The sequence below is a fragment of the Manihot esculenta genome, chromosome 4 (assembly GCF_001659605.2).
Source record: "Manihot esculenta cultivar AM560-2 chromosome 4, M.esculenta_v8, whole genome shotgun sequence".
Taxonomy (NCBI): Eukaryota; Viridiplantae; Streptophyta; class Magnoliopsida; order Malpighiales; family Euphorbiaceae; genus Manihot; species Manihot esculenta.
The window spans coordinates 1,698,899-1,720,059 of record NC_035164.2 but is presented as its reverse complement, the minus strand read 5'-3'; the positions used below and the strand labels follow the sequence as shown (position 1 = coordinate 1,720,059).

General features: G+C 34.1%; 1 protein-coding gene, 1 non-coding gene and 1 pseudogene across 8 annotated transcripts; 1 reads left to right on the top strand and 2 right to left on the bottom strand.

Annotated features, from left to right (window-relative positions):
- Window positions 1–4,795: 4,795 nt before the first annotated feature.
- Window positions 4,796–6,062, top strand: LOC122723544 (annotated as a pseudogene).
- Window positions 6,063–6,289: 227 nt separating this feature from the next.
- On the bottom strand, window positions 6,290–6,507 carry LOC122723603. The gene has a single exon (XR_006350589.1). It is a non-coding gene; the product is annotated as a small nucleolar RNA U3 (small nucleolar RNA).
- Window positions 6,508–8,311: 1,804 nt separating this feature from the next.
- LOC110612856 lies at window positions 8,312–15,548 on the bottom strand. Of its 7 annotated transcripts, none has more exons than XM_043956161.1 (8): window positions 14,916–15,546; window positions 11,555–14,443; window positions 9,818–9,871; window positions 9,204–9,560; window positions 8,902–8,956; window positions 8,710–8,811; window positions 8,555–8,620; window positions 8,312–8,467 (listed from the first exon to the last, which is right to left on the bottom strand). In XM_043956161.1, exons 1-4 carry the CDS (start codon window positions 15,357–15,359, stop codon window positions 9,303–9,305), a joined length of 3,645 nt encoding a protein of 1,214 aa, XP_043812096.1. In that variant the 5' UTR covers window positions 15,360–15,546; the 3' UTR covers window positions 8,312–8,467; window positions 8,555–8,620; window positions 8,710–8,811; window positions 8,902–8,956; window positions 9,204–9,302. The 7 variants fall into 7 exon arrangements, with proteins under 7 accessions (XP_043812096.1, XP_021609377.1, XP_021609379.1 ...); XM_021753685.2 differs by having other exon boundaries at window positions 8,555–8,592; XM_021753687.2 differs by having other exon boundaries at window positions 8,312–8,592; window positions 8,902–9,052; window positions 14,916–15,547.
- Between the last annotated feature and the right edge of the window lie 5,613 nt (window positions 15,549–21,161).

Below are 21,161 nucleotides of genomic sequence, written 5' to 3'. Positions count from 1 at the left end.
GACACGCGTCATTAGCTTAATTACTGTTGGAGAAATTTATAAGCCCTTAATTGCTTATTTTAGATATTCACGATATATACATATGTTCCAGTTATTCAAAACGCGCTTTGCTGAGTATATATATTATTTTGCTTCAGAATTTCAAGAATGCTTTTAATTATTGACAATTATTTTCAATTAAACATCATCAAAAACAAATGATTTCATAGATTATTAAAAGGTATGCTTCGCATGTAAATAGTAAGACTAAATTTAATTAAAATATATCTCTATGAGTTTAGATATCCTAATAATTGCTCACATTATATAGATTGAAAAATTCTGGAGAAATTTACACATGCAAAAATATCGTTCATTGCATCTCTAAAATTGCATGAGTTAATGCTTGCATGCATATGAAAAATGAAACTAAGTGGCATGAGCGCCATATCATTTATTGATGAATATTATTGAATTAACAACGAGCATCCTCGTTATATATGCTCTGTGCAAGCTCTTATTTTGCAGAAAAATTCAGAAAAATGAACAAGGCCTCAGTTAGGCACAAAACCAGCTGAGATGACGAAGCGACAGTAAGGCCAATGAGCCTGAACCTTGCGCAAGACCTCCTAAGGGAGCAAAGAAGGCCGGCGGGATCACAAAGATCCCCCCGGAACAAAAACGGCCGGTGAGGATCTTAAAGACCTCCCGGAGCATGAAGACCGAGATCCCTAAGAACTCCCGGGTAACCAAACAAGACCGGGATCCCCTAAGAACTCCCGGGTAACCAAACAAGACCGGGATCCCCTAAGAACTCCCGGGTAACCAAACAAGGCCGGGATCCCCTAAGAACTCCCGGAAAAACAAACAAGGCCGGGATCCCCTAAGAACTCCCGGAAAAACAAAGAAGACCGGGATCCCCTAAGAACTCCCGGAAAAATAAAAGAAGACCTCACTGAGAAAACCTCAATGAGGTCCTGGCAAAGAAGACCTCAATGAGGTCCTAGCAGAGAAGACCTCAATGAGGTCCTGGCAAAAGAAGACCTCAATGAGGTCCTGGCAAAAGAAGACCTCAATGAGGTCCTGGCAAAAGAAAACCTCAATGAGGTCCTAGCAAAGAAGACCTCAATGAGGTCCTGGCAAAAGAAGACCTCAATAAGGTCCTGGCAAAAGAAGACCTCAATGAGAAGACCTCAATGAGGTCCTAGCAAAGAAGACCTCAATGAGGTCCTGGCAAGAGAAGACCTCAATGAGGTCCTGGCAAAGAAGACCTCAATGAGGTCCTGGCAAAGAAGACCTCAATGAGGTCCTGACAAAGAAGACCTCAATGAGGTCCTAGCAGGGAAGACCTCAATGAGGTCCTGGCAAAAGAAGACCTCACTGAGGCAGAAGACCTCACTGAGGCAGAAGACCTCATTGAGGCAGAAGACCTCACTGAGGTAGAAGGCCGGCGAAGATCTCAAAGATCTCCCAGAGCAAAAATGGCCGGAATCCCCAAGATCATCCGATGCTACAAGCAAAAACAACTCATAAGAACATAGTTCCGATCTCACATAAAAGATTGGGGCACAGGACCATAAATGAAAAGCTAAACTCCGACCTCCCAAAGGAGCTCGAGTCATCAGGTAGAGAGACTTTGATCTCACACAACAGCCAAAAGTGTCAAAACACCATGACAATCTCAAGAAAATGAGCTCGGTACTGGTAAACACAATAGGCAGCCCGAATAAGGCTCAATAAGAGAGCAAGAAATTAAGTCCGACTTCACAAAAGAGCTCGGGGCACCAAAGTGAAGAAAGTGAAATTCCGAACTTCGGAGCTCGTGATATAGACACCGTCACAGGCTATAGGCACAAAAGCCTAAGCGAAAAGCAAAGAACCGAGCTCCCAGCTCGGATGAACTCGTAACAGGGAAACAACAAAAGAATGAGTACTCTATCCCAGTGGAGCTTACAGCTCAAACCACACCGATTACCGGAAGGTTATCTTAAGAGGAACAAGGTATTATATTCCTGAGCTCGCGACAATGACGAGATCGCGAGCCAAAAACAGAAATGCCCTCATGAGAATAAGAAAAACTCGCAAGTTAGAAGGTTAACCAGACTCCGAGCTCTTAGCCCGGATCTGTTCAACCAGCAAAGACCCAGTAGAGCCGGCCTGATCCATCAAATAAGTAAAGTTGACAAAACCAGAAGACAGTGTGAGTAGAAAATAATGATGAGGTACATGCCGAGGTGAAATATCATTCGTCATCGAACACACATCTCCATAACGCCATACATTCAAACATCAAAGTAAAGAGACAAAAATAATAAAAAGGCAAAGAAATGGTACTTTTGACAAGAGCAGTTCTCAGACCACACGGTCATGAATAGAAATTAAAGATTTATCCCCTCACCAGTCATGGAATAACTGCTGAGGAGATAAAGGGGCAATTGATGACCGCTGGATTTCTTCACCCCGGCCTAAAGACCAGGCCCATGAAAACAGTCCATGATCCGAAGGCTTCAATATTCCCCTCGAGAGCCAGGTCTAGCCCGCTCAGTCACAGGGCCGGACTCTGCCTAGACTCCTCAATCAAGCCGGCCCAAACCTCTCGACCCAGCAACCAGGCCCTCACCAGGCTCCACTTCAGCCCTACCATTCAACCCAGCCCGAAAAGAGGAAAATGACTAACCTGCCCTGCTGGTGGGTCCTTCCGCATGCGTATCAAAGGAGAATTAATGGCCGTTACGCATGGAGCAGGCGCCTGACACATCCGTACATACGGAGCTGGGCGGCAGAAGACAGCTAGCATTGTGGCAGAGAGACAGATATATATATCACGGTAAAGGCCACGCAGCAGGGGGGAGGCTCTCTTCTTCTTCCTTCTCCTTCCTGGACACCATTTTTATTCTTTCTGCAACCCTTGCCTAAGTATACTTCTCTGAGCCATAAAATCTGACTTGAGCGTCAGAGGGCCACTACCGGGGTACCCCCGGTTGGCCCCTGACCATTCTTTCTTATTTTACAGGTCCTTTCACCAGGTAGAATAGGGAGAGACCCATCAGGGAGCCCAGCAAGAAGGGACCCATAAGAAAACCAGATCTATCATGGACCAGGAAGAGGAAGAGATTTATCAAACTCAAAAAATTCAGTTACTCTTATGGACTTCTCATAGGAAATAATGTTTTATACTATTTTCGATAAATACATTCTTCAAATAAATTTACGAACTCTATTTTAAGTAATCTAAAAAATTTATTTATTTTTTACTCAAGAACGAAAGATACTTTATATACAGATACTCGTACTGTAAATGCCATGGATTCACTATTCTCTTTGACAACAAAATAATTATCAACATTAGAGATTTCAAGAGGAAACAACTTATTTTTAGACATGGAAACAATGACTATAATATTATATGAGTTTTTATCTCTAATTTTACATTATTTATCATCAAATAAAATATAATATCCACAATCCATGAGTTATCCAATACTCAACAAATCTTGTATTAAACTTGTAACGAAATAGATATTGTGCATAAGCTTTATATTACCGTTGTTATTTTTAATTGCTACGGTGCATTTGCCTTCAACTTGCATTTATTTATCATCATCAAACATTACTGTCAACTTGTATGACTCATCAAGCTCTTTGAACAATGACTATATACTGGTTATATAATTAGAGTATCCACTATCTAAAAACTAAATATTACCTAATGTTATTCTGCTGTCTTCATAAGCCATGAAGAGCTTGATTTCCTCTTCCTCTTTTACATAATTAGCTTATTAATTTCATTTCTAACAATTTGCTTTTATATGCCCATATTTTTTACATTAATAGTATTGAATAATGCTTTTCCTAGTTCCCTAACTCTTTGTTCTTTGGTCATACTGCTCATTTCTTTGCCCATCGCCTCTACCACGATCGTTTTTGTCATGACTTCCTCTGTCTCTGTATCCTCCTTTTCCACGTCTTCTGCTAGCTGCTTCACCTTTTACATGAAAGACTTTCTCTTCATTCTTTTCATCTGATTTGCATAATCTTGCTTCATAAGATTGCAAGGATCCCATCAATTCATCAAACGAATATGTGGCCAAGTCTTTAGACTCTTCAATGGCTGCCACAACATGATCAAACTTTAGGGTTAAACTCCTTAACACCTTTGCAATAATAGTTTGATTCGAGATTTCTTCTCTATAAGACCTCATTTGATTAACAATTGCAGCTACTTTTGAGAGAAAATATTACACTGTCTCTCTGCTCTTCATTTGCAATGTTTTAAAATCATGATGAGAGGATTGAAGTTTAATCGTGATTACCTTAGAAGCGCCTTGGTACGCCATCTGCAAGATCGTCCAAACATTTTTAGCAGTAGTTGTTATTGCAATTTTTGAAAAAACTGACTCGTGCATAGCTTGCTGAATAAAGAATAATACTTTAGAATCTTTCTTTTTATTTTCCTTCAATCCGGTCTCTTTACCTGGGTTAGGATACCCTTTCTCAACCAAATTCCACAAATCTTTAGATTTAAACAGAGTTTTCATCTTAATACTCCAAAATTCAAAGTTTTCACCTTTGAAAATAGGAATTATCGGTTGAGAAATACCCACAACATTGCCTTTTAATGCCATGAGTTAACGTCCAATGTTCTGAACGAATCTGGCTCTAATACACTTTTGTTGGAGAAAGGAGATTGACAATCGCAAAAAACAGAGGATAAAATTAGTTATATAAATTTGGACGATACTGAAATTAAATAACATACCAGATAGATAAAAAAATATATCAGTACTATGATTACACTGTCATATTAACTTAATGGCTCAATACCTTTTCACCTTTTTGTATAGGTGTGCTTTTGAATCTTCAGGTTACTACATCCATGATGAGAGCAGATCTATGGCTTATTATCTCTCAAATCACCAAGTTAAAAAGATTCATTGCTGCCATTTTAATGATTAATGCAGTCAAATTGCTTACATGCTTGACACCTTTTTGCCCTTACAGCTTTCTCCATTTTATGCAATGCAACGATTGTGCCAATTCTTGTGAAATGGCTCTATGATCCTTCAAGGAAATACGCAGGCTATCAATCCAGGAACATAATGAGCTGAAAGCCAAACTCTGAGCTACGAGTTCTCTCTTGCATTCATAGACCTGACAATGTAGATTCTGTCGTAAAACTAATTGATGTCTGCAATCCGACAAAGGAGAGCCCCATCAGTGTTTCTGTTCTTCATCTCATCAAGTTAGTTGGAAGATCAACCCCAGTTCTAATCTCTCACCCAAAACAGAAGCCAATTTCTATCTCATCATCTCAACAAGTCATATATGCTTTTAATCTCTATGAACAGAAAAAATGGAACACTGTCTCAGTGCAGACATTTACAGCAATATCTTCATCCAAGTTCATACATGAAGACATATGCACTCTTGCTCTTGATAGACTCACTCCTCTTATACTAGTCCCTCTCCATCGAACATGGTCTATTCATGGAACCATTGAATCTGAAGATCAAACCTTAAGGGCTCTAAACTGTAAGGTTCCTGCAAAAGTTCCCTGCTCCGTCGGAATCTTTTTCGACCGTGGCAGGTACGGGCGGAGAAGCATCAGAACATCAGTTGTATCAGTTGTTTCTGTGTGTATGATTTTCTCTGGAGGCAGCGATGATCGTGGAGCATTGAGTTTAGCTAAACGCATGGCGAAAAGCTCAAACACAAGCCTCACTGTGATCCATTTCGTTACTAAAAACAACAAAAATGAAACATCATCGTCAGAGGATAAATTTATGGACAATGGGATGTTGGAGAGCTTGAAAGAAATGGATGAATCAATAGTTTACAAGAAGTACGAGGTTCATGATGGACCTGAAACTGTGTTAATCATTCATTCGTTTGCAAATCTTTATGATCTTTTAGTATTAGGAAGAAGATTTGAGATTAAATCCACTCACACAATTGGTTTATCTGAATGGATCAAACTTCCAGAGCTGGGTGTCTTTGGAGACCTTTTTGCTTCAAAAGATCTCAGGGTTAGAGCTTCTGTTTTAGTGGTTCAACAACAAAAACAAATTAAAAGGCTTCAATAAATTATTATTACCATTAGTTGATAAATAAATTTTTAATTTCTATAACAAAAAAGTTAATTTATATATTATTCCCATTAATAAATAATTATTTAATTCATTAATATTTAAATCAAAATTAATAAATATATAATATTTATGAAATATTATATATATGCACACTTTATAACATTTAATGAGTATATATTAAATAAACTTCATTAATCTTATGAAAAAAAAAAAGGAATTGAAGTCTGTCAGACAACCGTGGGACCGCCCCAGCTAGGGAATCCCCAACCGAGAACGATCCTCTACAGCCGTAAACAATTCTGAAGAACTGATCCAGCCATTAATCACGCTCTGATCCCACGGTCATTGTTCATCCACCAGACGTGAGTTCCTGTCTCCTTCGTGCTAAAGGACACAGAGGTACGATCCTATAGAACAGATCCTGTTCAAGTAAGGTCGTGATCAAGCGGAGTGCTTATTGTCTTGATAAAATGTGTAACTATCTTGTTATATTTCGATGTGGGATTCAGTTTCTTCCCAAGCACAGCCGCGTCCGCTTGTCTAGCCTTCTAATATGTTCAATTAGAAAAGAAAGGCCCACTAAGATGTAAGAATATTTAGGATATTGTAAATTACTATTTTAATTATTTCATAAAGCTTTGTATATATATAGCAATTTTCTTAAATTAAAAAATATATATATTCTGCAATAAGCATGAATATTTAAAATTTGAGAAATTCTACAATAGTTTTATTATAATTATATATAAATTCCATTTAATTAATAATTAATATCTTATGGTGTATATAAAATGATTATATAAAAGAATTAGATTCCTTTTTTATAAATAAAAAAATAAATAAATTAAATTAAGTTTTTCTAAACTTTTTTATTATAAATAATATATTAAAATATATCAATTTTAGTTTTACTTCAAACACATAAATCTTCACAATAAAAAAAAGAATATTAAGAAGAACTCAAAAAATCTGAAAATATAATTTTAAATCAATATTATATTTATTTCAAAGATAAAATTCTTTATCATAGAAAATTAAGAATACTTTATGGAGCTCAAAGGATTTTTTTTTTTTTCATAACTTTTTCATCACTGTAACTATTTAAAATAATTTTATCGACAAAAAGAACTTATTGAACATTATTTTTTAGTGATTGAAAAATTATAAAACTATCTTTAATTTATATACAATATTTTGAATTTAAATCGTAAAAATTTTAATTTTAATGTAAAAATTATTTTAGTTTTAAATTATTAATATATTATTTTTTTTTTTTAAACTTCATTGATCTTATTAGTAAACATCTAAAAGACTTTTGATTTTAGCATATGAAAATTTAAGGATTAAAATACTTCAATTTTCAAAATGAATGAACAAACCCTAATAATCAAAGTTCATAGATGAAATTATAATTTTTTTTATTAGTTAGTTATATATGTAAATTCAAATTAAAATTGATTTAATTTTTTATTAAAATTAATTTGATTTAATTTTTATAAATATTAAAATTTTAATTTTTAATTTATTTAATTCAATTTAATTTTAAATTAAACCGATCAAATTTTTATGTTTAAACGCGATTATTTTGAAAGGCGATTGTTTTTCAAGATCGGAATTTGATGGTTCTTGAGGTAGGCTCGCAAGTGTCTCTGTTTGTCTCTTTTACTCCTTCTACGGGTTGGCTCTTTGAAGATCTCGTTTTTTTATGGGTTTTTTCGGTGACGATTTTCCTCGCCGTTGTCGGTTGTTGTGCTGTTTCTTCAGATATGGTGCTTGCATGTTGAGGGTTTTGAAGATTTTATTAATTTTATTTAAAATTGAAGTTTTCATTTTTTTAATTTATAATTTTTTTAAAAAAATTACAATTATTTATAATTTTATGAAAATTTATTTAAATTTTATTTTTATAAAATTAATTACCAAACAGATTTTTAAAAAAAAATATTTTTCGGTTCATTTAGCTTCACTGGTCCACGAGCCTGACATCGGACATTGACAATGCTATAGAAGTGTCGTGCAAATGGAAAAGAAAATCCTGGACACACAGAAGTAAGAAAATTACAATTATTATATAACTCATTAACTTACATCACCACATTTTTTTTTCTTAAATTAAAAAATACTTGTAAATTAATAAATATTCTGAGCTAGTATATCAAAGAAACTCCATTCTTTTGTTAAGCAAAGGAAACAATAATTCAAGTAAAGATATTAATCTTCCTTAAATATTTCGCGATTCAATAAAGTTTTGAACATGAGAACAGAGAGATGTATTATATCGCACATCAATTTATAATATATGTTGGATATATATTTCATGTCGTATCCCATGAAGTATCGTAGGACGGCATGGCAAAATAAAGAATCAGAGTATCAAAGGCCACAAGTAAAGACATAAACTGTCCCAAAACAAAAAAACCTTTATCAGAGAAGTCGTCCACGAGCACAAAACATCAGAGCCCAAGCACAGACAAAGAGTGGCATACCATGGCAACAGGAATGTCCACTAGAAAGCACCAGCCACCTGAAGGTTCAAATTCTACATAATTAAACTGTAGCCACATAAATAGTATTAAAATAAATAAATATCTGAGAAGAATCCTTATTCAGAATGAAACAAAAGAAGGAAAAAAAAAAATACTTGCAACAGCAGAACATTATCAACTTCTCAGCTTTCTGCTTGCTGCCGATTGATCACCAAATACTGTTTCATCACAAGGCATAATCCATTTCAGTCCTTCAACTGCAAAAATATCCATCCAATGATAAGTTTCCAGTTTTATTTGACAATTTGACATAGAGAAGTTTAACTCAAGAAAGTGAGAATGCCAACCATTTTGTGATCAGCCAAAGAACCATGCATCTCAAAAAAGGCCCACATCCTTCACCTAGCAAGACCATTCTTGTATCAATATCTTTCCAAGTCATCAAATCTTAACTCAAAACAAAATGTTACTCAGATTGTTCAGGCAAAATCCTGCTCACTAGGAGAGAAGCTCAAAATCAGGAAATGGAATGAAATTCAAACAAAGTATATATGCATATTCAAAACAAAGTCCTGAATATCTTACAAGCAAATTGAAAGAAAGAAGAAAAATCACTTTTCTGAGAATTTCTTTTATTTGCTAACCTCACCTTGGTCCAGGAAAAACTGGTCATCAATATCTGCTCATATGAACCCAGAAAAGGAACGGATTGCTGAGATGGCCAAATTCTAAGGTTCAGAAATTTTTACTACGTCTGGGCTTCCTTATTGAGACTGCTTTGCTTGGAAATCACCTGCAATGCTGTGCCCTTCATTATCCAAGCAGTCTTTTCTGGTTGATGTTCAAAAGCATTAATAGGAAGTGGAGTTCCATCCTCTAGTTGCACACCATAAACAAATGGGAGTCTTAGTGTCAGAAAACTTTCTGGCGGTAGGACCACTCGACATCCAAGGCTGAACTGCAACTTTCGTTCACGGTCTGCAACTGATGGGGGCAAGCATGACACCTTAGGGGAAAAGGTTGATAAACCATTAGGAAAAGTATACAATGAGACTAGCTATACATATCGGGAAAAAATGTACCAATACAAAATGTAGCAATTATGACAGGAACTCATCTAGCAAGATGACAGTTACCAGGATGCAAGAATGAAAACTAAAATACTAGAAATAGACCTCTAGATAACATAAAATGCAACGTTCAGATATACCTCTATATCACTTGTAGTTAAACATAAAGTTCATGCTTACACATAAGACATACCTCAAATTGTACAACTGGGCATGTTGCTAATACAACTGGAAATGCAGGTGTTACCTACAATCAGATTCAAGATATTAGGCATTTGTTAATTCGAGGTAATTTAAAACTCAATCATGAAAATAAAAATAAGGTCTTTCATTTCTACTTGCTCAAACCACCACAAGAAGTGGTAGAAAAAAAATATCCTAGCAAATTTTAAGTTGAAGTTAAATTCATTGCACCTAACATATCTGTTAAATTTGGGCCAGGCCTAACTCACCCCAAAAGCTAGTTCAAGAGGGAGAATTGCCTATGACCATATAAGGGGCACATTACCCCTTTCCACAACCGATGTGGGATTCAACACACCCCTTCACGCCCAGAATTTTACTGGTGCATGACATATTCATGGAAGGCCCAACATCGGATGGGGAGGCTCTGATACCATGTTAAATTTGGGTCAGGCCTAACTCACCCCAAAAGCTAGCTCTTACTGGTGCGTGGCACATTTATGGGGCGCCCAATATCGAATTATGTTAAACAATATCAAATTTAACATAATTCTTCACCATTCTTTTCAGGCAACCAAATTTGTCTGATCTGCAGATCTCAAAAGGTGAATACTAGTGATGATCTTATTTTTATTTAAAGAAAAAAGTATAAATATCTCCTGAATGTATGTGTAGTGTTAAGGTCTCATTCCCTTATTACATTTTACTCAAATGTAAATTATTTGTAAGGTGCCTAGGTATCCACTAAGTGATAATACAATAGTTATTACTCTAGGAATCTTTGGACTTGGTTTAACAGATATAAAATCAGTGTGCTTCAAGTTTGAATCTAAGGTTTCAATTGATTAGTGAGACCTTAAAAAACTCCAAGCAATAATAAAGAAAACAACAAAAAGTCTGCATAATATACAAATAAAAATAATAAATCAAGGAAAACAGCACTTGATAAATGGCAGATTCACAGGGCCTGCAACAATCAACAGCCAGAGTTGAATGCACCAACTTGATATTTTGGCCATACAACCATAAAAAAGGTTTTTGAATTCTAATCTTCCAAAATAAATTATTACATTATTCAACATTATGCACCTTATTTCACTTAGGCATGCTTCTATGCTTGCCAACAGCCCTTAGTTCTGAAGTGCAACTACCACATTGCAAAACAGTGTGGATGATAGAGAGAGAGAGTAGAAAGCAGAAACATATTTTGTCAAGAATTTGATTATTTATTTGCAACCTTAGCCACCCAAAAAAATAAAAATCCCACTGGTGTAGCTGAAGTATTATAATTCCAAGAATTTCAACAGATATTCAATTTGTTGCTTTTTTTTTAACTATTCTGCAACTGAAGATAGAGAATTAGTAGGATCCTCATCCTATAGCTAAGAGAATAATAAGTCACTGCCAACTGTCTTTTTTGTATGAAGGTAATTTCAGTTCATATCAAAGTATCAATTCTAGGAACTGCAGGATGCAGTCAATGTGATGGTTCATTTTTCTAAGCATCAAACCCTTCTACATTAGAAACAATATCAAACACCTTAGGTTGGTATAACTTTATGCAACAACTATACTTTCCCAAAATCCAAAATTTTTTTCAGCAGGGCCACCCATAGAAAGCATGAAGTATGCTTTCCAGATCATCAAAAAGGACCACATCAGCATCAATACACATGCAGAAACAGATTTTAATATAGAGATACAAAATAACTAAAGTGGCAGCAAAATTATAAGCAGCATTACATACCAAAAAGATCCTCTGTAACTGTGATATTGTGCCAGCAAACTTAATCTTTTGAGGATCTTTCTTATTTCTAGAACGCCTGCAGTATGGACAGTTCATGTATATAGGTAAATTTCTATTCAACATGGAGAAAGCACCTCCGCCATCATCAAGGCTAATCGAATGAAAGTCCACTTCAAGATTTTTCACAAAATCTTGATATGTTGGTTCAGGGGTAGATGCTTGATTCTGTTCCTTCTCTGCCCCAGTGAGCTGTATCAACCCATCAATATATAAACCAACATTCACACCATTTAACTTATCCACATTCCGAAACTTATTTGCACCAACAAAATTTGTTCCCTTTGAGCTTCGATGAATTCTACCATGTCCACTGTTCCAACCCAATTTTGAAGGACTTGCCACATTATGGTCAGAAGTTTCCACATAAGGGACTTGATATTCTTTGGGAAAAGAATATGGAGATCCTAGTTCATCAAGCAGATCCAGACTTAATAAGAAACGGTGGCCATGGGGGCACTCATGCTCAAAACCAATATAAACAATTGCATGTTTTAAAGTAGGGTTCAGGTTAACCATTTCACCACCATTAATGTTCACAGGAACTACATTACTTCCTATCTGTACATAAGGGTCCCCATGTTTCCCACCACTGCTAGATATTTCATTCAAGGCTTCTTTACCAGAAATAACATCTTCAGATGTTTGAGATCCTTGATCAACAATTGTATGAACCTGTTCTGCATTCCTATCCCTTGCCCTGTTTTGTTTGGAACTTCTTTCTGAACCTGATGCAGGTTGTCTCCTCTGCTGGAGGGGAGGAAACCCTGAATCAGTAGCTGACGATCCAGCAACAACTTCAGAAAAGGGTTTTCTCATTGTAAAATTTGCCATCCCTCTACCAAAACTAATTTTTTTGTCATCAATCTTGCTGTTTTCTGAAAGTTTCCGCTGATTTTCAACCCCGACATGCATGTCTCCTGAGTATAACCTTGCAGCTGCAGTTTTCTTTCTGTCTGTCTCGGCATTAACTTCAACCTGTGGGTCTGTACCTTGCCTAGTCATTGAACCTTGTTGCACAGTTTTGGCTGGTAAAACATTTGGACTCTCTGGTTTCTCCAAAATTATTGTCCACTTCGAGAGAAACTTACGTGAGGCAGAGAACCCACTCTGAAGTAAACCCCTAGAAGGTTCATAATACCTTGCTCCCCCAACACGAATCAACCTCCACGAGGATGAATGAACAGGTCCCACATTATCTAGCTTTGGTAACTGGACTGCAGGAAGCAGTTTGTCACAGTTTTGAAAGCAATTGGAACTAACATTTGCTGATTCAAACTCAAAAGGGTCTGACCGCAGTTGACGTGAGCGGCCACAGGCACAAGCATGAAGGAAAAAGTATCCACTTGAATGTGCCTTCACTGGAGCTCCTAAAGGTGACTCCGTCTCCCCACTGCCAATATCATGTCTCTGGTGCATACATGGTTTTCCTGTCAAACTAACAGCATCACATAATTGCCTACCAGATTTCCAGATGGCTGTGCATTCATCCTCCAGCCTTTTTGCAAACAGAGGCACTGCAGGTCCCCTGACCATTGAGTGGAAAGCATTTAAAGCCTTTTCTAAATGGGCTTCATGCTCTGAAGTGGGATAACAAGCTGGCAAATCCTTCAGATAAATATCCTTGGCAGTTGGAAGGGTCCTTTCACACCAAGAAGTTGAAAATTTTGCATTCAGTCCTCTACCACTTTCCAACAGAGAAACTGCAGCATCTAAAGGATCCATGCCTTTAGGAGCAAACCCATCGACTTGGGTTGAACCAGAGTTTCGCTGGCGAGGTTTTCTTTTAACAGCTTCTGTTTCATCTAGACACCCACGTTTTGCAGATAAAATTCCATGTAGAATAAGTTGGCTTGATGATAACCATATTTCCAAACTTGGAAGTTCAGGAGTACTAAATGTCTTTCCAGATGCAGCTGAGGCTGCAGCAGCAGCTGCAGCTACAGCAACCATGCCAACACCAGCAGCTGGACCACTGTTGGTCCCAGTGACCAATCCCCCTCTACCTCTCAGAATATCAGATTGTCTGTAAATGAACTCCTTTATGGATAAAATCTCCTCCTTGTTTCCACTCTGACCATGACTTTCAAGTAAAAGAGAATCTGATGTTGCTTTTCCATTCAAAACATCTTCCACAAGGTCTGTAACAAACTCCAGAGATTCACCTCTCTGATTTATTGACCTGTCGAGCAGCACAACAGCCCGTGAAGCATCAAGAGAAAACAAAGGTGCAGAACTTGAAACAGTTCCACTTCTGGATCCAGCATGACCACTTTCAGCACCTGAGAGTGTTCGGCATTTCTTAATCAGAAAACGAATTTGTGCTTCAAGAGATGACTGCAGTTTCTTCCTGAAACCACCTTCAGATTTACTGACAGGGCGTGCTAGCACAACAACTGAACCAGAACCCTTAGTAGGTAAGTTTGGCCTAGATACACTACTAGAAGATTTATTAAGTGAGGACAAATCTTTCAATTCCTCTGTGTTAGAATTAGGATTTGGTATCTCAAAGAAATCATCAACAAAGACAAATAGTATGACTGGAGTACAATGTCCAGGAAACAATGATGTGTAGAAACCTAAACCCGACATGAGAGAGATAGCTGAAGCACCGCGATTCGTGACACTACTTCTTCCTGGAGAGGAACCAGTTGAAGGGGTTGGCCTAGAGGACGATGATGAAGCATGAGACCTAGATGGCAATGGCGGGGTAGTTCTGGACCTTACATATGGAGCCAATGCATGCTTGGCTGCTTGTAAAACCCTAAACTTTTTCAAAATACAAGGATCAAAGCACGAACCCTCCTGAATATATATAATTACATGGCACACCTGCATTGTTAATTGAGTCATTTTATCTGATTTGTCAACCACATGATCAGAGTTGCATTAAAACTTTAAACAAAACTTTCAAATACCAAACATTTGATTCCCAAATTCCCATATTTTGCAATGTTCTAGTGAATTTACCTCAAAGCATAAAATGCTAGTTAACTGAAAGAAAAATTTTCTCACAAATTTTAAAGATATTTTAGATTAACCAAAACATGCCCATCCCTTCATCAGGAAACTCCTATAACGATAATGCATATCAATCTAAACTAGACATTATATATCCACATTCCAGAAAGCCTGGATCAACAATAACTAGCTATTCCCACTCCCATTGAAAAATTAAATAATTCAACATTTTCTTTTATAACCCATGTTATCAGAAGTAATCACACTTCAGTTCTCTGGGTTCACAATAACTGTATATGCAAAACTCTTAATGTTCAGTAATAACCAAATGATAGGAACTCACAGAAAACATGAAAAGCAACCCCTGAAGATCTTCAAACTCCCGCTCTTCCAAACATGAGCTTAACCCAGAATCCGGACCTGAACACCCATGAACAGCGGGGCACCGGGTTGAACCAAACTGCAAGAACAAAATCCCCTTCTCCTCCTCATGGTAATAACTGATTCTCCTCCTACTGAACCAATCTCTCACCTCCTCTTTATCGATTAACAGTAGCTTATCGAGATTACCTGACCCGAATGTGTTAGAGTCCAGGACACGGTTTATGAGCTGGGAAGAGTGGTCAGGGCTACGTGAAACAAACCCAACAACAACAACGCCTTCTAGAGAACGAGGGTGGGATTGGGAAGATGATTGAGCATCTGGAGAAGAAGCGGGGATGGGTGCTGAGGGAGGTGGACGGGTCAGGACCCGCATGGAGGGTGGATTTGGATTCGTAGAGTCCATGAAGAATGGGTATATAAAAGGGAAGATTTTTAGGTAGGAGGGTTCATCAGGTGTCTGTCCAGGTTTGATGCAGAGTGAAGAGGGATCTAGAGACTGGGGTACGCTTGGGCGAGACAGAGAAGCTATGCTTTGAAACTGAGGGTGTTCACCAGCGACTCTGTCAGTACCTGTTTATACAAGTAATTAAAGTCGACCGATTAGAGTTTTCTTTTTCTTAAAGCAAATTAACATTAAGGAGTTAGGATAGAGTAAGATTTCATAAAGCATGTTTTTATAAAATATGGTTTTTAAATTTTATTATTTGAAAAGAAATAAAAAAAAATTTAAGGTATTGAGAGATTTTTAAAAATAGATTTTATTAATCCATAAATTTAATGAATTGAAATTTGAGTCTTTAGAGCCCTCCAAAACCTTTAAAAAATATTTTCTTCTCCAAAAAACTGATTCAAGGTTTTTAGAGCTTTAAAAACTTTTCATTAGTTTAAAAAATTCCTTCCCAGATCGAAGGGTAAACTGCACTACAGCAGCCCATACGGACAAGGTTGTTAACGTTCCAAGAATGGACAACGTAGTATAAGTCTAGCCTAAAAATTAGGGATTTGCTTGATTCTTGGGTATTTTTGATATGATTTTCACCATGGTTAGACTTGTAGATCTCAATTGCTGAACTAAGGATGAGAACACCAATAATTAAAAAAAAATTTTCATTTTCATAAATGGTACCAATTGATACTCTGAGATCTCGTAAAAAGTAAGCTCAATGTGTATTTTGATAAGTTTAGTATGTTTTGTCTCTTTCTTACTTCATTTATTCCTTTTTTTTTCTTTTATTCTCTACTATAATCGCCCTCCTGTTACGCTAGTCGTACGTACGAATATATTATGTGTTTTTCTATCGTCTGATGGTCATTTAATTCCATTCGGTACTATGTAGGTATAATTCTGAGTATCACGAGATTTGTTGTCTCACGAAATCAGAAGAATAAACATGGTAAGGCCTCCCATGTGTAGACTCGAGGCCGGTCCGACTCATTAAAGTGAAGTTTGGTCTTGCAATGTATGTATTGAGCCTCAGTAACTAAGGCTTGACTTTTCCAGCACAGGCTCAGACAGAGTTAGAGTGTATAGGGCATGCATGATTAAAGAGGGGGTAAATCACAAAGCTTCGATTATTATTGTACGGCTCTAGGAGAGTCCTTATCAAAACATTTCGTCTTCGCCTTTACCCATTTCAAACTTACGTTTTTTATTGCATTTGCTTATTTGCTTCTTGTGCTACTACTGCTATCTTGCTCTTTCTCTTTCCTGTAATTCCTGCCTTTCTTTCTGATCTAAGATATATCATACTCTTCTCATAGATTCTGCTAGAATTCCTGATGTAATGGGTCTGGTGTCCTCTATCGCCCATTCTTCTCTTTCTCATTACTTTTTCAACCACTTTTTTAACACCATCATCTATAGGATTAGGGCACCCATTTCTAATGAGAGGATTTTTTTCCCTACCAACCGCTGATGGGTCTGATAGACGCCCAGTAAGAGCGCAACCTAGTCTTTTTTGTCAAACAACACGATTTCGAGCTGACATTTCTTTTTACCCCTTTCTTCATTGAGGTCTTTCATCATTTTAGGGTGACTTATCGGATGTTGTCCCCTAATTTCATTTTGTTCATGTGCTGCTTCGAGGCAGTTTGCTTGTCTAGGATTTTGCCTTTCTAGTAAGTTGTTCTGCACCTTTTTCGCCTCGTTAAGTCTACCTATGGGTTCTATTACTTTTGTTTTTAGGCTGAATTATCCACATTTGACGGATATAAGGACCCAATAAAAGATTGGGCCGAGGGCTTTCGTCATTATCGAGCTAAAAGAGAGCTCAGGATCAATTTGGATGTCAACCTCTCCTAGGAGAGATCCCCTAGAAATGTAATAGACCAAATTTACCTTATCCAACTGATCTATAAAGTAGAAGTATAATGTCGAGAAGTGAATATTTACATTCAATCTGCAAGATTGCAGATTGACAAAAAAATCATCCAAAAATAACAAAAGAAAAAAAACATCACTACGTTAAAGATTTGAATATTAAAAGATGGGCAAAACACTATATTCAAAGAGAAGCCCTCGTCTAAGAAGCAAAGATCTAAATTCAAAAATCAACTTCTTATCTACAGCCTCTTATTCGGAGAGAGTAGAGCAAATCTACATCCAAATACAGGAGGAAGACCACACGTTGATAGTAAACAAGAAGAGATTAAGCTCTCAAGAAGAAAAATTAGAAAATAAGAGAAAAATAAATGGGAGAGAAAGTCAATGGGAATGAGATTGAAGAAGTTAGAAAAATGGAGAGCGAGAGGGAGCCTCTGTAAGTGGGGAGCAAAACTCCTTTCAGAGGGAGAGAGAGGCTCCCTCGTCAAAGTCTGCCCACTTTAAAAAAATGAATTCTCTTTTATTTTGTACTTATTATTTATTGTTATTTATGAAAAAGCATTCTTTTAAATAAAATAATATTATGATTTTTACATGTTATTGCTGCATACTGTGAAAATTGAAAGCAATATTTATTAGAGGTTCCACCCTTCGCTTATATTTCTACTCGTGGGGTGGTCCCATCATTTATAGTCTTGCCAAATTCACTCTTTCTTCAAGGTCAAGCAGCTATACCCTATTGTTTGCGTTATGCCTAGCATGTACAAAAAAAATTTTATTTAATATTAAACTAGTTATAATTAGGTATATTTTTAGAAAAATAATTATTTAATTTCTTAAATTTAATGAAATTAATTAATTAATTTATTTATTTAAAAAATTCATTTAAACATTTCTGAAATATTAAAAATATATTAATAAATTATTTATTAATTTTAAATATTAAGTATTATATTATTTCGTTCTTATCGTATGAATAAAATTTATTAGTTGGTCTCTTAATTTTATAAAAATTATATTAATTAATCTTCTATTTTAAATATTTTTTAACATTTAATGATTAAAATTATTTGGGAGATTAATTAATAAATTTTTTAATATTTTAAATATGTTTTAATATATTTTTTAAAATTAAAAAATTAACTAATGAGATTTTTTATTATATATAGATTAAATAATAATTCTTCTTATATTTTTTACTATTTAATTTCATTTAAATTAATTTTATGTTAATGTTTACAAATTATAACTTTTTAATATTACACTAATTTATAATATTATATAATAGATATAACTAAATTATCTTAATTATTTTTTTTATTTATTTTCTCTCGTGTACTACATACACTATACAGTAAATTTATGTCTTTTTAATAATTTTACACTTGCGAGTTTAATTCGATTGTAAATGAGTTGAAAATTTAGAAGATTCTTTATTATTTAGTTTATATATTATAAATAAAATTTATTAATTTTAAAAAATATATTAAAATATTTTTAAAATTTTAGTTAGATTTAATTATTAAATATTTTATTATTTAATTTTTATAATATAAAAAAATTTATTAATTAATCCTTTAATTTTTTTTAAATATATACTATTTTATCTCAGCGTATTAAGGTATTTAAAATTTTTATACAATAATTAATAAATAAAATTAACGAAATAGCTAATTAATAAATTTTTTAAAATTTTAAAAAAATTAATATAATTTTTAAAATTAAAAAATTAATTAATAAATTTTCTTATAATACAACACTACATAATAATTTTTCCTTTTGAGTTTAACTTTCTCTATCCTTATTTTCTTTAACACACACAAAAAAAAATCATCTATCTTAATATTCACATCTATATATCTATATTAAAGTTGAAACAAAGAAAAACTCTTTCTGAATAGTTTTCATATTTTTTTAATATAATTTATAAAAAAAGCATAATTTTTGTAAATCCAACGTGTTAGTAAATTATGTTAAGAATGTGATTAAAAAAATAAATTCCCACTACAATTATTCTCAATTAAAAATTTAATTGAGTAATTAAAAATAGATAATAATAAAAAAAATAATACTGAAATTGTATAAAATAATTTAAACCCTTTATTTCTTTTCATTTATTTCAATAAATTTTTAAATTTATATCAATTGCTACAATGGAACATAATATTCACTCAAAATATGTTATGTGTTATCATCATAATTCTGAGTCACTCAAGTCTCGCATAAGAAAAAAAGAAAAAGACTCGAACTCAGAATGACAACAAACTCACATTTTTATCTCTGACCTTTATAACATATAAGTTATCGTTAAAAATATTATACAATAGATATTCATTATGCCTACAAACGCATAATTTCTTATTCATTAATCGGTATTAATCCGATTTTTAAGAAAATTACTAATTTTATTTTCGTATAGCATAAAAATAAATGACAGACAAAATAGACATTTTTATATACTATTTTCAAATTCGAGCAATCTATTTGCATTCAGCCTTTCTGATAAATTATTAACTTAAACGTCAGAATAGCTATTTGTCGATGCTAATCACCTCATTTTTTTTTATTGTAGAGTAACAAATCATTTCTAACTCATTTTCGATCATATCGCTAAAGTATATCGATTTATAATAAGTTTATTAGTCAACTAGTCACCAAAATTTATTAAGACAAGGATATAATTATAAATAATAAATATAAACTTATGAATGCATTTTAAAAATTTTATAAAAGATAAGGGTATAATTTATATTTATATGAAAATGCACCATTAACACAAATAATAAAATAAAAAAATAAATATAGAACTTTAAATATAGATAAAGAGAAAAAAATTATCACATAATTGTTTTAGACATTTCATAAAAGAGAAAATAGTGAAATACTTAATAAGATAATTATATTTTAATTTAATAAATATATTTATAATTTTTATATCTATTTTCACTCTATTGATTTTTAGTAATACAGGTTTATTATAATATATAAATTATTTTCTTATTAATATATTATTAAATAAATCACTAATAAGTGCAGAATTTCGACTAGTTTATATATATATTTATTATTTATACATTATTTTAATGTAATTAATTAATTTTTTTAAATATGTTTTATACTATATGAAAATACAGGCTTTTTCAGGGGGCAAAAACAAACAAAACCTTATCTTCATATACATCTTCACAACCACATGCCTTTGAAAGTGTTTGGTTTGATTTAATTATTTACTTTTAACTTCAAATAGAGTTCTTACTTTTACAGGTAAATTCAAACATAAACAATTAATTGTTAATGTCTGCCGAATTTTTTATACTCTGAGTGAGACCGGACCCTCAAAAAAGACATAGATCCAAAACTCATTAGAATCTCTAAAGCAGACCTGCTCAATATCATATATTTCAGTTTGTAACTAAGACAGACCGGACTGATCTACCTACGAGACCACCAAAGGACGGTCTAGTCCAGTGATGTAATGGAAGGTAGGAGAGCAGACTCAGTCACCTTACAGCCCTATTAGCATATGTGCTAAATTAAATAACCGCCTGACAGAGAACGTATGTATGGACTAAGTGACAACGACAACAATAGGTGATGGTACTGTAATAGGGTGGCGGTTATACGTTATTGAAGTAAAAAAAAATAAAAGAGGAAAGAGACTAAAATGCTGTAAATTCTATTTTCTAAATATTAAAATAATAATACATACAAAAGAATAATGTTGGTATTCTTAAAATTATTAGAATAATATAAATGCTATTTAAATATTACATATTTATTTGATAAGTAATTTTAAATAAATAAATTAATTATAAATCATTTTTTAACTTTTTAATAATTTTTTAATTTATAAGTCAAATAAAATGATATTTTTAATTATAG

What these genes read in the sequence shown, in the direction of transcription:
- LOC110612856 (XM_021753687.2), bottom strand. Translation starts at nt 15,359, where the DNA reads ATGGACTCTACGAATCCAAATCCACCCTCCATGCGGGTCCTGACCCGT. An exon ending in GGTTGCTTTTCATGTTTTCT is followed by an intron (nt 14,444 to 14,915) that starts GTGAGTTCCTAT and finishes TTAACAATGCAG; the next exon opens with GTGTGCCATGTAATTATATA. An exon ending in AGTTACAGAGGATCTTTTTG is followed by an intron (nt 9,872 to 11,554) that starts GTATGTAATGCT and finishes ATCTGATTGTAG; the next exon opens with GTAACACCTGCATTTCCAGT.